The sequence below is a fragment of the Diceros bicornis genome, chromosome 32 (genome assembly GCF_020826845.1).
Source record: "Diceros bicornis minor isolate mBicDic1 chromosome 32, mDicBic1.mat.cur, whole genome shotgun sequence".
NCBI classification, from domain to species: Eukaryota; Metazoa; Chordata; class Mammalia; order Perissodactyla; family Rhinocerotidae; genus Diceros; species Diceros bicornis.
The window spans coordinates 11,565,887-11,585,005 of record NC_080771.1 but is presented as its reverse complement, the minus strand read 5'-3'; the positions used below and the strand labels follow the sequence as shown (position 1 = coordinate 11,585,005).

General features: G+C 42.4%; 1 protein-coding gene across 1 annotated transcript in view; it reads right to left on the bottom strand.

Moving 5' to 3' along the window:
• CCDC113 (coiled-coil domain containing 113) overlaps window positions 1-19,119 on the bottom strand; it is a 32,154-nt gene that overhangs the window by 1,481 nt on the left and 11,554 nt on the right. Inside the window, exons 4-7 of the mRNA XM_058528621.1 lie at window positions 18,249-18,404; window positions 17,391-17,471; window positions 13,461-13,616; window positions 8,766-8,873 (exon numbers count right to left, since the gene is read on the bottom strand). Coding sequence (XP_058384604.1) covers window positions 8,766-8,873; window positions 13,461-13,616; window positions 17,391-17,471; window positions 18,249-18,404 — 501 coding nt within the window. The remainder of the gene's footprint in view (window positions 1-8,765; window positions 8,874-13,460; window positions 13,617-17,390; window positions 17,472-18,248; window positions 18,405-19,119) is intronic.

The following is a 19,119-nucleotide window of genomic DNA, read 5'->3' as shown; positions in this document are numbered from 1 at the left end:
AAGTGTAGTCTAAAACAGTCTTTTTCCCTTCCTTCCTTCTTTCTTTCCTTCTAACCTTCCTTCTTTCCTTCCTTCTTTCCCTTCTTCCTTTACTAAGGAATATGTTTTACGTATTTTGATTTCTTAGGTGTTTTTTTAAGAAAAATTGTGTATTGAAGTACGCTTTGATTTAATCAGTCTCAATTCATTTGCTCGTATTTTTTTCATAAAATATACATAAAATTTCCCATTTTAACCATATTTAAGTGTACAGTTCTGTGGCATTCAGTATATTCACATTGTTGTGTAACCTTTACCACCATCCATCTCCAGAACTTTCTCATCTTCCCCAACCTAATCTCTGTACCTGTTAAACACTAACTCCCCACTCCCCCTTCTCCATGGGCTACACTAGGAACCTCTTATAAGTGGAAGCATACAATTCCTTTTTAAGAATGAATAATATTCCATTGTATGTGTACATCACATTTTGTTTATCTGTTCATCTACCAATGGGCACTTGGGTTGCTTCCATCTTTTGGCTGTTGTGAAGAATGCTGCTATGAACATGAGTATACAAATACCTGTTCAAGTTCATGCTTTCAATTATTTTGGCTATATACCCAGAAGTAGAATTGCTGAATCATATGGTTATTCAATTTTTTGAGGAATCTCTTTTTAAATTTTATTTTAAAAATTATCATACATGTTAGCTCAGAGCTGGTCTTCCTCAGCAAAAAGAGGAGGATTGGCACAGATGTTAGCTCAGGGCTGATCTTCCTCACAAAAAAAAAAAGTTGGAAAAAAAATTATCATACAGTAAAATTAACTAGCCCTTTTCTTTTTGAGTGGATTTCTTGAATTAGCATTGTCTTTTTAATTTTTATTTTAACAATTGTTTTGCGTAGGCAATACATGCAACTCAAATGGTATAAAAGTACACAGGTCCCAGCCCATCACTGCCCCCTGGCCCAGAAGCATACACTATTTTTAGGTTTTGTGCATTCTTCTAGAAAACTACGCCCATACAAACATGTTTCCTTTTTTGACCCAAACAGTAGCATATTCTATTCACTTTTATTCATCCAGTTTTTTTTTCACTCAATAAATCTTGAAGATCCTTCTGTATCAGCACATAAAGAATTTATTCATTCTTTTTAACGGCTGCATACTTTTCCACTGTATGGACATACTATAATTTGACAAGTCCTCACAAACAGTTACTTAGCTTTCCAATCTCTTGCTATTACAACAAACAATGCTGTGATTACTAATCTTCTGGGTATATGTCATATTGTAAATACACATGAATATGCGTAGGATAAGTTACTGAAAGTGAAATTGCTTGTTGTAAGGTAGTGGGTCTCAACTGGGGGTTATTTTGCCTCCCAGAAACATTTGGCAATGTGTGGAGACGTTTTTGTTTGTCACACCTAGGGTGGTGCCAATCTAGTAGGTTGAGGCCAGGGAAGCTACTAAACACCCTACAATGCACAGGGCAGCCCTCATCCAAAATGTCAGTAGGGCTTATGTTGAGAAACTCTGCCCCCAGCACACGTGCATGTTCGGTAAATAGTGCTGACTTGCCTTCTATAATGATCAAGCCAATCATACCCCTGCAGCAATGTTTGAGACCGCCTGATTTCCCCATTCTCTCAACAGTCTTACCAAGTTTTTGATCTTTGTCAGTCTAAGACAGGAAAAATGCTATCTCATTATAGCTCTATTTTGCGTTCCTTATGAGTGAAGTGGACCATTTTTCTTATGTTTGAGATTTTTTAGCTTTTCTGTAAACTGTTTAAATCTTTTGCCCATTTTTTTATATTTTCTGTTAGATTTTTTAAATTAATTTATAAATGTTATTTATGTTTTAAGAAAAATAGCTCCTTGTAATATTAGATACAACATTTTTCCAGTTATTGATCTTTTGGCTTTGCTTATGATGGTTTTTGCTATGTAAGAAAATTTTCATTTTTATATAACTAACTTTATTGATTTCATGGTTTCTGAGTTTTATATATACATATTTTTGTTGTTGAGGAAGATTCACCCTGAGCTAACATCTGTGCGAATCTTCCTCTATTATGTATGTGGGTCACCGCCACAGTGTGGCTGACAAGTGGTGTAGGTCCATGCCTGGGATCCGAATCCGCAAACCCAGGCCACTGAAGCGGAGTGCACCAAACTTAACCACAACACCACGGGGCTGGCCCCTGGGCTTTATATTTTAAAAGTCCTCCCCATTCCAAGATTATAATAAAAATGTTCCCACTATTTATTTTAGGACTTTAATGGTTTTATAATTTACATTTAAATCTCTGATACACCTGAATTAATTTCACTGTAACATATAATTCCAACTTTATTCTTTCTTAAATGGCTACCCAGTCATCCCAAATCATTTATTCAATAATCTGGTTGTCCCTCACTGCAATGCCACCTTCATCATAAACTAAATGTATCGTGATCAAAACTTTGTCAGATACTTGATCATATATGTATCATATATGATCTGCACTGGGGCTCATTATAGGGCTTATATTCTTTTCTTTGGTCTTCCGGTCCATTCAGGAGCTTATTTTAAATACTGTAACTTCACAACATGTTTCAGTATCTGGTAGGGCTAGTCCCCTCATTTACTTATTAAGAATTTTGGGGGTATTCTTATTTATTTTTCCAAAAGAACTTTTGGGTCAGTTTATTTAAATCTTTTAAAAAAAAGCTCCTTGTTATTTTAATTGGAATATCACTATTTCACAGAGAAACCTAAAAAGAACTAACATTTTTATGGTGTTGAATCTTCCTAATCTAGTACTATCTTTTAATTCCTTGCTTCACAAAGTATAATCTCTGGGAGCTGGGTAAAAATGCAGGCTCTCAGGCCACCCCAGATCTACCCAGTCAGAATCTATATTTTAACAAGATCCCCAGGTGACTGGTTTGAGCCTTCTAGTTTGAGAAGTGGTTTTAATTCACTTTGAAGCAATCCAACAAAATTATTTTTTTATTAACTTGTCAGAATGCAATAAAAACTTGTCAAGACAGGTTCAGTGGATACCTACAATGTCTAGCACAGACATACACCTGAAGGGAGACCTAAAGATGTACCCAGAAACATCAGTGGACACTCTTGTGAGGATAACGATTAGAGAATACCTAAGATAAAATATAATAAAATAGCAAGAACCAAGGCATTAAGAAATAAGTACTACAGCTATGAAGGACATGCTGAGAAGACCAAGGATGGCAATCCCGGCCCAGCACCCCACTTGGAGAGCAGGGGTAAAACTACAGGAAAGGCAGGCCACTGTTCGCACCCCCAGCTCCAGTGCAGAAGTTTTGCCCAAGAGGTGAGGCTGTAAAACAGGGAGCTCTAGGATGCTGCCTAAAGGGACTGACTTTTTGTAACAAACTGTGGGCTGTTCATGCCTAAGTACCTTGTGGAAAAAATGGAGATCTTTGGGGTGAGCAATTAAGAGGAAGCTGGTAGTTCCATGATATTAGTAGCAACAAGCAAAACAGTACACCAGCTAGATGTTTAACAAAACCAGAGAAAGACCATTAAGAAGAGCTTTCTTAGGGTTGGAGCAAGCCTCAAAGACTGGCAACACTTTGCTCCTGCAAAGGGGCCTGATTTTAATTGGATCAGAATATGGAGCAATTAATGTCTCAGGATGTTGCTGAAAGCAATAGAGCAATCAGCCAGCAATTAATGGAGGCTAATGCCTAGAAGTGATACCAATAGAGGTAGACCAGCCAAAAGCTTACCTGGAAGATGCAACAGTCAAAGAGAACTCAGCTGAAACACTAATCATCCTTGGTTGTCAGGGAGATTGTATCCATGATTAAGGCTGCACCTCTGAGGAGCAACATCAGAGGCTACTAACAGCAGGAAAAATAGCCTGAATTAGTCCAGGCAAATCACTGAACAAGTAACAAGCAAAAACAATGACAAGCCCAAGAAAGGGATGGGGGGATTAGTGTCCTGTCCAGAGTTGCTACAATATATTATCTAAGATGCCCAGTTTTTGACAAATATTATAAGATAGGTAAAGAAACAGGGAAGTGTGACCTGCACAGGGGAAAAAAGCAGGCAACACAAACTGCATTTGAGGGAATCCAGATGGTGGGCTTAGCAGAAAAAGTCTTCAAAGCAGCTATTATAAATATGTTCAAAGAACCAAGGAAACCATGTTTAAAGAATTAAAGGAATATATGATGATGATGTCTCATCAAATAGAGAATATCAATAAAGAGGTAGAAATTATTAAAAAAAAAAAAGAACCAAATGGAAAATCTAGAGTCTTTTCAATGCAATAACCAAAATGAAAAATTCACTAGAGGGGATCAACAGCAGATTTAAGCCATCAGAAGAAAGAATCAGTAAACTTCAAGGTAGACTGATAGAGATTATGCAACATGAAAAACACAGAGAAAAAAGAACAAAGAAAAACGTGGAACACCACTAAGTGTATCAACATGCATGTAATGGAAGTAACAGAAGGAGAGCAGAAAGAGAAAGGAGCAGAGAAAATATTCGAGGAAATAATGGCTGAAAATGTCCCAAATTCGATGAAAAATATTAAGCTACACATCCAAGAAGTTCAACAAACTCCAAGCAGGATAACTGCAAAGAAATCCACTCACAGACACAACATACCAAAATGTTGACTGACAAGGCAAAGACAAAATATTGAAAGCAGCAAGAGAAAACAATTCACCACATACAAGGGAAGCCAAATAAGATCAATAGCTGACTTCTCATCAGAAACAAAGGAGGCCACAAGGCAGTGGGATGACATGTTCTAAGCGCTAAAGGAAAAAACTGTCAACCAAGAATCTTATATCTAGCAAAACTATCTTTCAAAAATGAAAGCAAGCCATGAACACACTCAGATCTTGGTTTCTAATGTTACTCTCAAATAAAAGGAACCAGAACTCCTTGGAGAAATGGCTAATTCTAGGACTTGGGCAGGAAATATATAAGAGCCTGGAGAATCTTCTAGTGCCAGAAAGGAAATAAGTGCTAAAAAGAAAAAAAAAAACCCACAAAAATGGGAATATGTCAAATGGACACAAAAGCCAACTAAAAGAGCTCCCAATGGCCAAGCTGGAACAATGTGAGCAACAAAATAAATAATATTAGATTATAACCCAATGTGGAAAATAAATACCCATGAGTTGATACTGCTATAAATAGATGATTTTAAAAATAAATAAATGGGGAGAATTAACAAATCTCCCATGAAGAAGAATCCCAAATAATTTATAGCTCCCTCTTCTTAAGTGTGGGCTGCACATAGTAACTTCCTTCCCAAGAGTACAGTGTGGAAAGTGAGGGAAAGAGTGACTTTACAGTGGAGAAACCTGTAGAACACTACCTCAGCCAGCTGATCCAGGTTCACACCAGCAGTGGTTAGTCATTTGACAGTACGCTCCCTTGATATGATGTGATGAAGATGGTACTTTACCTCTGTGGTCTTCACCCCAATACCACATGACCCCAGTCCAATCGTGAGAAAAACATTAGACGAGTCCCAGTTGAGGAACATTCTACAAAATAGCTGACTAGCACTCCACAAAACTGTCAATGTCATCAACAAGCAAAGTCTGAGAAACTGTCACAGCCAAGAGGAACCTAGGGAGACATGACACTAAATGTAATGCGGTATCCTGGATGGGATCCTGACACAGAAAAAAGGACATCACGTAAAAACTAAGGAAACATAAGTAATATTAATCGTAAATACTAATAATAATGTATCAGTATTGGCTCATTAGTTTCAATAAATGTATTCTACTAATGTAAGATGTTAATAATAGCAGAAATTGGGTGTGAGGTATTTGGGAACACTCTGTACTATCTTCACAATTTTCTAAAACAGTTCTAAAATAAAAAGTTTATTTTTAAAAAGTGGAGGAAAAATAATGACATTCCCAGATAAACAAAAACTGAGAGAACTCATTCCTAGTGGATCTGTCTTATTATTATAAAGGAAATTCTTCAGGCTGAAAACAAGTGACACCAGACAGTAACTCAAATCCATGTGAAGAAAATAAATAGCACAAAGGTAATTATAAATGACAGCATAACTGTATATTCTCCTTCTCTTAACTGATTTAAAAAGCAATTTCATAAAACAATATGTATATAATTGTATTTGGGGCCTATACATATAAAAATGCAATATAGTTGACGACAGCAGCATGAAGGAGGCAGGCTGAAATGAGGCTGTATTTAAGTAAGGAAATAACACCAGATGGTAACTCAAATCCACAGGATGAAATGGAGAGAACCACACAAATGGTGAATAGGAAGGTTAATATAAGAAACTCTATGAATATACTTCATCTACTTTGTTCTTTCAGCTTTTGGACCCCTTCCTCACACCATTTACAAAATTAACTCAAAATGTATCATAACCTAAATATAAGACCTATAAAACTCTTACAAGAAGACATAGGAGTAAATCTTTATGATTTTGGGTTAGGTAATGGTTTCTTAGCTATAACACCAAAAGCACAAGCACAAAAGAAAAAATAGATAAATTAAACTTCATCAAAATGAAAAACTTTTGTGCTGCAAACAATACCATCAAGAAAGTGAAAAGAAAACCCACAGAATGGGAGAAAATATTTGCAAGTCATATATCTGATAAGGGATTTGAATCCAGAATATATAAAGAATTCTTACAACTCAATGATAAAAAGATAAATAACTTAATTAAAAACTGGCTAAAGGACTTGAATAGACATTGCTCCAAAAAAGATAGATATGTGGCCAAGAAGCACAGGAAAAGATGCTCAACGTCATTAGTCATCAGGGAAATTCAAATCAAAACCACAATGAATATCACTTGACACTCACTAGGATGGTCATTAAAAAAACCCTTAAAATAAAGAGTGTTGTTGAAGTGGTACAGAAATTGGAACCCTCACACATACGTTGTTGTTGGGAATGTAAAATTGTGCAGCCACTTTGCAAAACAGTTTGGCAGTTTCTGTAAATGTTAAACATAGAGTTACCATATATATAGCCCACAATTCCACTTTTAGCTGTATGTCCAAGAGAAAAGAAAACATACATTCACACAAAAACTTCTATATGAATGTTCATAGAAACATTATTCATAACAGCCAAAAAGCAGAAACAACCCAAATGTCCATCAAACTGATGAATGGATAAATAAAATGAGGTATATCCATACTGGGAAATATTATTCAACCATAACAAGAAACAAAGTACTGATATGTGCTGGAACATGAATCTTGAAAATATTATTAGAATTTAAAAAGCCAGTCATGAAAGACCACATATTGTATGATTCCTTTTATATGAAATGTCCAGAACAGGCAAATTCACAGAGACAGAAAGTAGATTAGTGGTCGCTTAGGGCTAGAGGGTGGGAGTGAGGTGAGGTGAGGAATGGAGAAGGATTCTTAATGAGTACAGGGTTTCTTTCTGGGTTGACGAAAATTTTCTCAAATTATTGTGCTGATGGTTATACAACCCTATGAATATACTATAAACCCTTAAAATGTACACTTTAAATGGGTGAATTATATGGTATGTGAATTATATCCCAATAGAGCTGTTAAAAAAAAAAGTTAACAAGAAAACTAAACATACTAAGCAGCGAATGCCAGGCTTTTAAAAATTGATTTCATATTTTACTTTTACTCTAATGAATATCAACACAAACAAACAAGGATCACAGAAATTCTGCAGAGACTTTTTGCTATAACTTGGTCACCAGCCACTGTGTACTGAGACCAGCTGTTTTGCAGAGCAAATTGGTTCTCTATCAAGGATAGGATGCAGAAACCACAACAAAACTGAGTCAGATGTAATAATCCTGTGGCTTTTTGGCCATTGTAGGTAGGTTTGGGGCAACACACACTGCCAGGGACACTTCAGGCCCATTCAAGACAATGACACTAATAATTGTACTAATGGCTTTAGAGGTTGACAAAGTATCACTATACGTGGTCCTATCTGATCACCACAACAAGGGTTGTGACGTCCAGTTCACAGATGTAGAAACTGAGTCCTATCTAATTAAAAGGCTTGTTCAAGGCTAGAAACTGGCAACACCAAACCTGAAGCCAGGCCTTCTGACTACACGTCCAGTGCTCCCTCCCTCTTTTCAAAAAAGTCCTCTTTGAATCACATCCTAGGTGCATTTAACTTGCGGAAATTCAACAAAATTCAGCAAAAGGATGAGAGCACTAGATCAGAATGTAGATGTAGGGAACTCAGATGATACCACACATCTTTTCACACAGTGACCATAGGCCCTGGAGTGGGCGCAGGACAGAGGTCACAGGTCTGCCGTCCGAGCATCCACTGTACCAATTTGGAGTTATGTATATAACGAGCTCTCTCTCTCTCTCTCTCCTTTATGTAGAAAATTATATTTTGGCGTGTGTTTCTCATATCAGTTACATTATTACATACATTATATATTTTTTGTGAGGTTATACACACAACACTTTGAATATTGTATTTTATGGGTCATTTAAGGAATTCTTGAGGGTGATTTGGACTCTACATGATTTCTGTCTTATGAGCTGACTCTAGAACATAACCCAGCAGTGAAAGGCAACACCACTGGACTGTGAGTCTCCTGGTACCACTTCCTCCTTTGGTGGCCCAGAGCTATTTTGATTTTTATGGCCTAAGCTTTTCAAGACAAAAACCAAGGTGGCTTAGATCTTGGTGAACTCAAGCCCTTATAGACACAAGGAGACAAACACCAGAAACGGCACATTTTACCCTCTCCTACCTCCTCTACTTGTAGGGTTTCTCTTGCAATTTTTTCAAGTAACTCATTTCGCAGCAAGAGCTCCTTGCTCAGATTGATGGACGTGTCCATTGCTCGGTGTAGCTTGCTCTGAAATATAACGACGCAGTAAGTCTTGAGCAAAGATGATCACTCAGAACTGTAGAAGGATAGACAGCTCTTTATCAAGCAGGAGAAATGCAGGACCATCCAGGAACTTGGGCCTGCCCTTCTCACACCTTCCCAGATTTTCAGAATCCTGGTGCCTAAGTGGCAGGGGAGGAGAGGACCTCGGGAGTCTTGTGCTCACCTGAAGAGTTGCCAGACAACCAGGACCCAAATCTTAACCCCCCTACTTATAGGAGAAACTCTGAACAAGTCCCAGTGCCACCTCGTAGGGTTGTGGAGAGGCTTAAAGGAGATAATCCTGGTAAAGTGCTGAGCACAGTGCCTGACACATGGAGAAAACTCTGCAAACAGCTGCCATTACTACCTCCCTCAGAAGAGGAGGGGGAAACATGTCCCATGAAGTAGGAGCCACTGCCATCCCCATTTTACAGGAAAGGAAACTGACTCTTAGGGAGGTGAAGCAATTTGCCCAAGGTCACAGAGACAAGGGGAAGCCAGGATTTGAACCCAGGCGTGTGGCTGCATAGCCCCCGGGCTCCACCACTGTCTCTAATGCCTATCGGGGCTGGGCCTCTGGTGTGGGAGGAATTCTGCAGGAGGTGCCCCACAGCTTCCCGTTGCATCATTTGCTGCTGCCCTTCACCAGCTCTCCCTCAGTCCCTGCTTCTTAGATTAGCCCCCCTTTGCACCTCTGTCTCCCAGTGGGGAAGAGTCAGCCTAGAGGAGTTGGCATATGCTTTGAGGAGTGGGCCAAGGGACAGGAGTCAGTGACTTCAGGGAGCTCACTCAACAAACCCTGACAACCCACCCAGCCTAAACCAGGCACTGGTCAGTAAAACAACGTAGGTCCTGCTACCAAGAGGCAGGCTCACAGCCAGGATGAAGGGGCAAGAAGAAATGTAAAACTGCATCAGTGCCAGGCACTGAGAACACAAGGACGTGGTTGAGAAGGTTTCCTTGGGGGAAGGGATGCGGGAAAGAGCTGAAAGGTTAAGTCAAGTATATCTAGGTGAAAGGGAAGAGAAGAACATTCCAAGCTAAGGAAAGGCCTAGGAGAGGAAGGTCTAAAAGGAGCTGGGGGGGGGGGGAGGAGGGTGCTGGGGTGATCCCCAGGGTATCAAATCTTAGACCAGCAGAAAAGCCTGGAGGCACCTGCCTGGGGGACCTTAGGGCACCTGGGGATCGCCCCCAGGTGCCCTCCTCCTCTCTCCAATCCTCCCTTCTTAAGGCTCATGTCCTGCTCCATGTCCTGCATGAAAGTGCTCTGCTTAGGAAAGCAAGAGTAGATAAGAGACCAGACTGAGGGGTCAGCTGTGGGGAAGGGGAGGCGGGCAGGACTTCACTGCAAACCAGCAGTTCAGGTGGGAGAACAGGAGGGCAGAGGGAAAACATTCACCCACAACTTCAGAGAGTCACGGGAGGAAAGAAGGGAACTAGGGCAACCATAAGGCGTCACTGGCTCTGGTGGGCGGGGCCTTCGCAAAGGTGTGATGGGAGCTATTTGTGATTCCGAGCAGGACGTTGGTCACTTGAGGAGGCTACTTCTGAAAAGTCACATATTAGCTTTCTCTTGCTGTGTAATAAATTACTACAAATTTTGTGGCTTAAAGCACACACATTTATTATCTCACAGCTTCTACAGGTCAGAAGTCCAGGCACAGTGTGGCTGGATTCTCTGCCCAGGGTCCGACAGGGCTGAAATCAAGGTGCTGGCCAGAACTGAGGGTCTCATCTGGGGCTGGGGTCCTCTTCCAAGCTCACGGGTTGTTGGCAGAATGCATTTTCTTGAAGTTTTAAGACTGAGGTCCCCATTTTCTTTCTGGTTGTCAGCAGGAGGTGGCCCTCAAGGCCACCCTCAGACCCCTTCCATGTGGTCCTTCTATCTTGAAGCCAGCAATGGAGAACTTCTCGCCCAGAGAATCCTTTTCATGCTGCAGATCCGACATCTTCTTCCAGAGAAAACTCTCTGCTTTCAAAGGGCTCATGTGGTCTACCACCATATCACCCTGAAGGCACCCAGTCTCATCAAAGGGCTCATGTGATTAGGTCAGGCCCACCTGGAAAATCTCCCTATCTTAAGGTCAACTGTGCTATATTATATGACATAATCATACAACAGAACACAACCTAATAACAGACCCTGTCCTGTCCACAGTCCTGGGGATTCTACAGGGTGTATACACCAGGGGGCGTGGAGTCTTGGGGGACATCTTAGAATTCTACCCACAAGGCACCAGATCACTAGCTTACAGTCAGTTAAGAGTGACACATCACAGCGGCAGTCACAAGCTTATATTCTACCAGACTCCACCAGGCAGGGCTTGAGGGCAAAAAGTCAGAGAAGAAGGTGCCTCCCTGACTGAGGCTCACTCACAAAACTCACAGAAGAGAAGAGACCGTGTCTGTCTTCTTCAAGGCTGTACCCTCAGCACGTAGCCCTGTGCCTGGCATCCAGTAGGCACTCAGTATGTTTGGTGATAGAGGAAAAGTCATTCTGCGCGGTCTCGCACTTGGATGTTTGATGTTTATATGAAAGTGGCCCCTCCTGCCACCCTCATCCCCTAAACACACCTGAAGCGCTAGCAGTTCACTCGACAAGAGCGGCTGAGCACCTGCTCTGGCCAGGCACTGTCCTCGGTGCCAGGGACACAGCACAGACCAGAGGGAGCTCCATCCTGGGGGTGAGTCACAAAAACCTGCCTCCGAGAGGTGAAGCGTCACGCCCAAGGTCCCCAGTGCAGCCCCTACTCAAATCCAGGTGAGGCCTGACTCCACTACTCCCAGTTGTTCTGCCTCCATTTCCCCTAGGAGACCTGAGAACTGAGACACGGAAGAAGTGAGCCTGCTTCTCTCTCCACCCCTCACAATGTCCACCTTCTGACTCCTGTGGGCATCTCCTCCCAGGATCCACCAACTGCTTACTATTATTCGAAACAGGCCTACAGCACGATGGCCCCCAGGATTCTGACTGGAATGGCTCTCGTTCTGCCCGCTGTGGCCTGTGTCGCTGCTGCTTGGGGATCGCAGACAATCTGCACGGCACATTTAGACCCGTCCTAAAGAGCTCAAGCCCTGGACCTGGCAGTTCCATTTTATAAACCTGTAGTCCACTCCACACCCCTGGCTTTCCCCCAGGAAGACCAGACAGGCCAGTGCTACTTAGTTGATTCTGCAGGATAAGATCAAGGTCCAAGCTGATGTACCCACATACTGCCCAGCTCTCCAGCCAACAAGGCCTGGGAGGCACGGGGGTTGGCTTCATCTTGAAATAACAGTGATAGGATAAGCTAACTACTGATGAGGTAAGATCAAAGTGGATGATCTGTTGGACGTTATGACACATGAATTTCAGAGTGCCAACACAATGTTGTCCACACACTCTACGCCGGGGAAGGCAGCTGGGTTGGGTGGGACACACACTGGATTAGGAGTCCCAGCTCTGTCACAAACTTGTTGCTTTGAATCTGGCAACTCCTCTGCCTCCTCGGGCCTCAGGTTTTTCATTTGTAAAAGGCAAATGTTGGACAAACATAACCCTAGTCTAAACACGTTCACATTTTTAAATGACACCGTGTGAGCCAAAATAAGCCCATCTGTGAGCTACCTAAGAATGTCGCCACCTGGGCACTAGCCCACGGGTCACCAACCTTGCTCTGTAAAAGGCCACAGAGTAAATATTTTAGGCTTTGCAGGCCAAGAGGCAAAATTGAGAATATTATGTAGTTGCTTAAATTAACAAGAGGAAAACCAATTTCCACAAATGTTTTTTTGATGAAATTCAAAATATAATAATTAAGCACAATATCTTGGAATACAGGTCTACTAATGAGAAGAATGAAATTTCAGGGGGAGAAACCAATTTTGTTTAATTGGGTTTCAAGGGTAATGTTCTATATCAAATCGGCTGCAAATGTTCTTCTGTAAAAGCATTCTTAGCTCACGGGCTAGTGGGCGGGCTGCACTGCCCCGCAGTTCGCTGACCTCCACATTAGACGGTTGCTAGCAGGGTGACTGGACAGCCTGGTCTGCCGGGGACAGGCCCTGTTCATGCCCATAGTCCCTGCTTAGTTATTAATAGCGCCGCTTTCTCTCCTGGAAGTGTTCTGTGTGGATGAGGAATTCTTTAGTAGTTTTCTGACTTATAGCTAAGATGGTTTTCCCTTGCAGGGTTTTAAGCAGGGAAGTGCTTATTATATGCCTAAATTAAACGGGGCCCTAAGTGTGGTTAGTTCTCAACACTCATTGTGCATAAAAATCATCTGGGGAGCCGGGAAAAAAAACAAGCATGGCCCTCACCCCCTAGTTCAATTGGTCAGGGTGGCACTAGAGTGTCTGTATATCTTTTAAAGAAGAAAAAGCTCCTGGGTGGTTCTAATGCACAGCTAGGGTCGTGGGAACATTTGGAGAATTTTGGCAGGCATGGCTTTGTCAAGAGCAATCAGGGAGCAGCGGGAGAGTGAAGGGCACCCAAGCTCTCTGGGAAACTGCAGTGCTGCAGGGGAACCTCGCTGTGGCCAGAAGGGGGGGTGCGGGAAGCCTCGGGGACCTGGACATTGGGGCAGACCTTACTTTGTATGCGTTGAGGACCTGCAGGGTGTTTCCAGATGCCAGCTTTAGCTGGATCAGTTCTTGGTTCCTTGCTTCAATCGTCTCTAAAAATTGAGCATTCTCAATCTTCAGCTGCTGAAAATCAACTTCGTGGAGGGCCTCACCCACCTCTTCCTTCTGCAGTTCAGAAAGAAGAAAGAAATGATGTGAGGTTGTGGCCTCTGAATGTATGGCTCACACCTTGCAACTCTGGGTGAGATATTGGAAGCCAATTATCATTCAGTCATTCAACAAACACAAGTGGGTATCTGCTTGGTGCCAGGCATGGCGCTAGGCACTGGGGATAGAGATCTGAGTAAATACGATACTCCCTGGCCTTAAAGAGCACACACTCAATGATGGTTCACAGACGGTTGCAGGTATTTACTCAACAGTGTGGGGTAGGGGGACATGCAGGGGCAGAGGGCACATGGAAGCCCCTTAGGCAGGCCAGGAGAGAATGGAAGGCTGGGTCAGGAAAGGCTTCCCATGGGGAGTTGGTGCCTAAACAGGAATGTGAAGGAAGAGTAGGAAGTGGGTTAAAAGTTGTTTTTAACCCACACATCTATGGACAGCTAATTTTCGACAAGGGAGCCAAAACATACAACGGAGAAAGGAAAGTCTCTTCAATAAATGGTGCTGGGAAAACTGGACAGCCACACGCAACAGAATGAAAGTAGACCGTTATCTTACACCATACACAAAAATTAACCCCAAATGGATTAAAGACTTGAATGTAAGACTTGAAACCATAAAACTTCTAGAAGAAAACATAGGCAGTACGCTTTTTGACATCGGTCTTAGCACCATATTTTCAAATACCATGTCTGACCAGGCAAGGGAAACAATAGAAAAAATAAACAAATGGGACTACGTCAAACTTAAAAGCTTCTGCACAGCCAAGGAAACCATCAACAAAACGAAAAGACAACCTAACAATTGGGAGAAGATATTCGCAAACCATACATCTGATAAGGGGTTAATATTCAAAAAATATGAAGTACTTATACATCTCAACAACAAAAAAACTAACAAGCCAATTAAAAAATGGGCAATAGATCTGAAGAGACATTTTTCCAAAGAAGATATACAGATGGCCAACAGGCACATGAAAAGATGCTCAACGTCACTAATTGTTAGGGAAATGCAAATCAAAACTACAATGAGATATCACCTCACGCCCGTCAGAATGGCTATAATTAACAAGACAGGAAACAACAAGTGTTGGAGAGGATGTGGAGAGAAAGGAACTCTCATACACTGCTGGCAAGAGTGCAGACTGGTACAGCCACTATGGAAAACAGTATGGAGATTCCTCAAAAAGTTAAGAATAGAACTACCATATGATCCAGCTATTCCACTGCTGGGTATTTATCCAAAGAACGGGAAAACACGAATGTCTAAAGATATATGCACCCCTATGTTCATTGCAGCATTATTCACAATAGCCAAGACTTGGAAACAACCTAAGTGCCCATGAAGGGATGAATGGATAAAGAAGATGTGGTATATACACAATGGCATACTACTGAGCCATTAAAAAAGATGATATCTTGCCATTTGCAACAACATAGATGGACCTCGAGGGTATTATGCTAAGCGAAATAAGTCAGAGAAAGTCAAATACCGTATGATCTCAGTCATACATAGACAATAACAACAACAAACAAACACATAGATACAGAGATTAGATTGGTGGTTACCAGAGGGGAAGAGGGGAAAGAGGAGAGTGAAAGGGGTAACAGGGCACATGTGTACGGTGATGGATGGTAATTAGTCTTTGGGTGGTGAACATGATGTCATCTACATAGAAATCGAAATACAATGATGTACACCTGAAATTTTATAATGTTCTAAACCAATGTTACCTCAATAAAAATAAAATAAAACAAAATAAAAATAAAAGTGGTTTTTAACCTGGAAAACCCAGTACAAGCAGTCCATAAATTCCCCTCTGATCACATGCCATTTCTACATTGCAGGTATATGTATTAGTATATGGGGTTCCCTCCCTGACCCGGCCCCATCTTACCTGTCCCACAAGGTCTGTGCCATTTTACACTGTGGTAGGCAATAGCCAAACTCGGGGACTGTTCCCCATCCCCGTGCTCTACTCACGCTGTACTACCTCCTGGGAGGCATCTTCTTCCCACAACAATTTCTTTAATCCCCAGTATGACCCATCCTCCAGCTCAAATGCTCCCAACCTGTCTTCCACTCTGGGGGTACTCCCTCCCTCCACTGAGCCCCTGGAGGCTGTAGCTCTATGGTCCCTGTTGCTGTAGCCTCTGTAGCGCAGTTACACATCCGCGCCTTTTCTCACCATCACCACTCCCTGCTAGTTTGTGAGCTCGTGGGGGCAGGACCCACATCAGTGTCATCTCCGCGCAGCAATGACTTTTAGGTTAAAGGTCATCCATCTACTCCCCATCTCATGCTTAAACCTCCTCTTTAGGATGCCTGAGCTTGCATGATGCTCAGAGTACCAGGAACTCACCATCTGGAGGCAGCTCATCTCTCTCTCTGGCAGCTCCACTGAGGCCACGTTCTTTCTTACACTGAACTCAAATCTCCTTCGCTGACACTTCCACCCTTGGCCCTAGTGCCACCCATGGGGCCCTCTCCTGCTACAGAGGCCAGAGCACTTGCAGACAGCAGCATGGCCCTCCCGGGCCCTCTCTCCTTGGGCTCACCATTTCCAGGTCCTCTGACGTGCTGTCTGCTCCCCTTGCTCTCCAGCTCCCTCTTCTTTGTGGCCTCTAGTTTACTGATTCTTTCAAGCATGGAGCTCTCCCTGAGACACAATGCTCCAGGTCGACCTACTCAGAACAGAATGGAGCAAGACCACCCTCTTCTTGGTGGGGCAGTGATTCTCTGAGTGCAGCCTGGGCCACAGCATCGCCTCCAGCTGAGCTGACTTTATCAGGTAGCCTATGGCTAAGCCATCTGGTACCTGTGCTTTGGGGGATCAAAGCGGAGGATCTTACATTTGACCTTAGTCACTTCATGTTGTTAGAGCTGTCCTAGCTTGTTGAGTCTTTTGGGATCCCAAGTCAATCAAGCAATAGTCCCAGACACATTAATTCTCCTGCCCAACTTTGTGTCATTGTCAGTGGCTACCTCTGATCAACATGCCATCAGTGCCCATATATTCGTTAATAATAAAAATATTGAGCTAGGAGAGGACGGTGCCATGTAATCACATTCTAGAGGCCCTGTGCCATGTCTGCCTTTAATCAGGAGCCTTCAGGGTCAGCTGTTCAAAGACTCACCCAAGTACACTCTTACTGTGCCACTTAGGCCACATTCCCCAAGAGGGTCAATAAGGATGTCATGAGGGTCTTTTAAATTCAAGCCAACTCCATCTACAAATTTGCCAGCACAGTAACCATATGAGTTTCCTATGGCTGATATAACAAGTCACCACAAACTCAGTGACTTAAAACCAACACAAATCTATTATCTTACAGCTCCTGAGGTCAGAAGTCTGAAATGGTTCTTTAGGCTAAAATCAAGGAGTTGGCAGGGCTGCATTCCTTCTGGAGGTGCTAGAGGAGAATCTGTTTCCTTGCCATTTCCAGCTTCTAGAGGCTGCCTGCATTCCTTTGTTCATGACCCCTTCCTCTGTCTTAAAAGCACATCACTTGATCTCTGCTTCTGTTATCACATCTTCTCTGACTTTCATGCTCCTGCCTGCCTCTTATAAGGACTCCTGTGATTACACTGGACCCACTCAGGTAATCCAAGATAATCTCCCCATCTCAAGATCCTTGACTTAATCACATCTGCAACATCCTTTTGCCATGTGAGGTAACATATTCACAGATTCAGGAATTAGGATGTGGACATCTTTGGGGGGACATTGTTCTACCTACCACAGTAACCTTAAAAAAAAGAGAAAATGCCACATACCTGCCTTAATTGTAAAAGCATCTTTTTCTTCTGGACTTTGAGAGACACATTTTTCAAAAGTAATTTATCCTTTATATTGTCCTAAAAAAAATAAAAGCAAAATTTAATCTACTTCTCTTCTTCTTCCCTGCTGGTTTGAAAAGTTGGTAGGTCTGGGGCTGCAAACCAAATCTTGAGCCCTAACATTCAGTCATTTATTTTTAGGTCTTTTTACATCTCGCCAAGCTGGTGTTGCCATAGCATCTCACTCATGACCAAGAAGCAGAGGAAACTGGGTCTGCTCCATGCAAATTTTCTATTGCTTTTAGAGGCAAGATAATTTTGGTATAGGGGCCTTTCCTGACAAAATGATCTTATGATTCTTTGGTCTTTTATTCTCTTGGTAGTTTACAAAATTTTTATTACTTATAACATGTTGGGGTTAGTAACCCTGTTGATCTCCAGGATCCAAAGCTTGACACGCTACAACATCTTTAAAAGTGAAGGAGCATTTTATGTCTCATTCTTATAATAATGGAACTCAAAGAGCCTGAGGTTTGCCTGCCACACTCCATGCAGTCACTTGACTAGACAGGCTCACACCTTTCTCAAGAAAATATATCAGATCTTGAAACAAATTACAACAATAAAAAGGAAGTCGATCTGAGATACTATTAATATTTATCCTGCCTTATTGATTTTAGCCTTGATAAACCTACATTTTAAGACACATACTATGGGGGATGCAAAAAATCTGCATATGTAGGCAACAGTTATGGTGGACCAAATGGAGCAGGGCTGCCTCACATGGATCATTTTTATGTTGTCATTCTATGAATCTATTCTCCCTTTCTAAGCTCTGACTTCTTGCCAACTCACCCTCCGGCGGTTCATATCCTCAATGTACTTCATCACTTTCTGAGTGGCCAAAATACTCCCTTTCTTCTTGGGTATGTTTTTTAGAATATCTTTTTCAAACTCATGCACTGCTCGCTTAACTTCAGTCCATCGAATTTCCGCTTCCTCAATGATAGCCTGGGGGAGTCAGCACAAAGAGAGAACAGAGTTCCCAAAAATTCTCAAGGATATATCCCTCTAAGGAAACCTAAGTTCTCAGGCCTCTCTGTGTCCCAATGCATAATGGTTGTTCTTAGTCTTAGAAAGATGTCCTTAAGATACAAATTTACTATATGAATGTTATGGAGTGCCCACTGTGCTGTGGTGGCCCCACCCATGGGAATGCTCCCCACTGAGTGGCAGCAGCTCAGCCTCAGTGAAGGAGCCCCACCCACCAAGCGCAGCAGCTCAGCTGGTCCCTCACCGAGTGCAGCAGCCCTTCCCACATGAGAGTGACCCACCAGCAGAGCACAGAGGCCCCACCTGTGCATGAGTACAAGACTGCCAAGTGGCTGTGGCCAGCCTGCACAAACACAGGGCAGCCCTACCTGCACAACTTCCAGCAGACAGGGCAGGATCAGAAAACACAGCTCCTGCTCCCTCCCAGCAACGGCAGGTGGAATCTGCAACCTGATGCTACCACAAACGCACCGGCAAAGGATCAATTCACCAGACACCATGAAGAACAACAGTAACACTTCAGAGCAGAAGGAAAATGACAAGTCGCCAGAAACGAATCCTGAAGTCACAAAAATTTACAATCTAAATGACAGAGAATTCAAAATAATTGTCACAAAGAAACTCAACGAGTTACAAGAAAACTCAGAAAGACAGTTCAATGAGCTCAGGAATA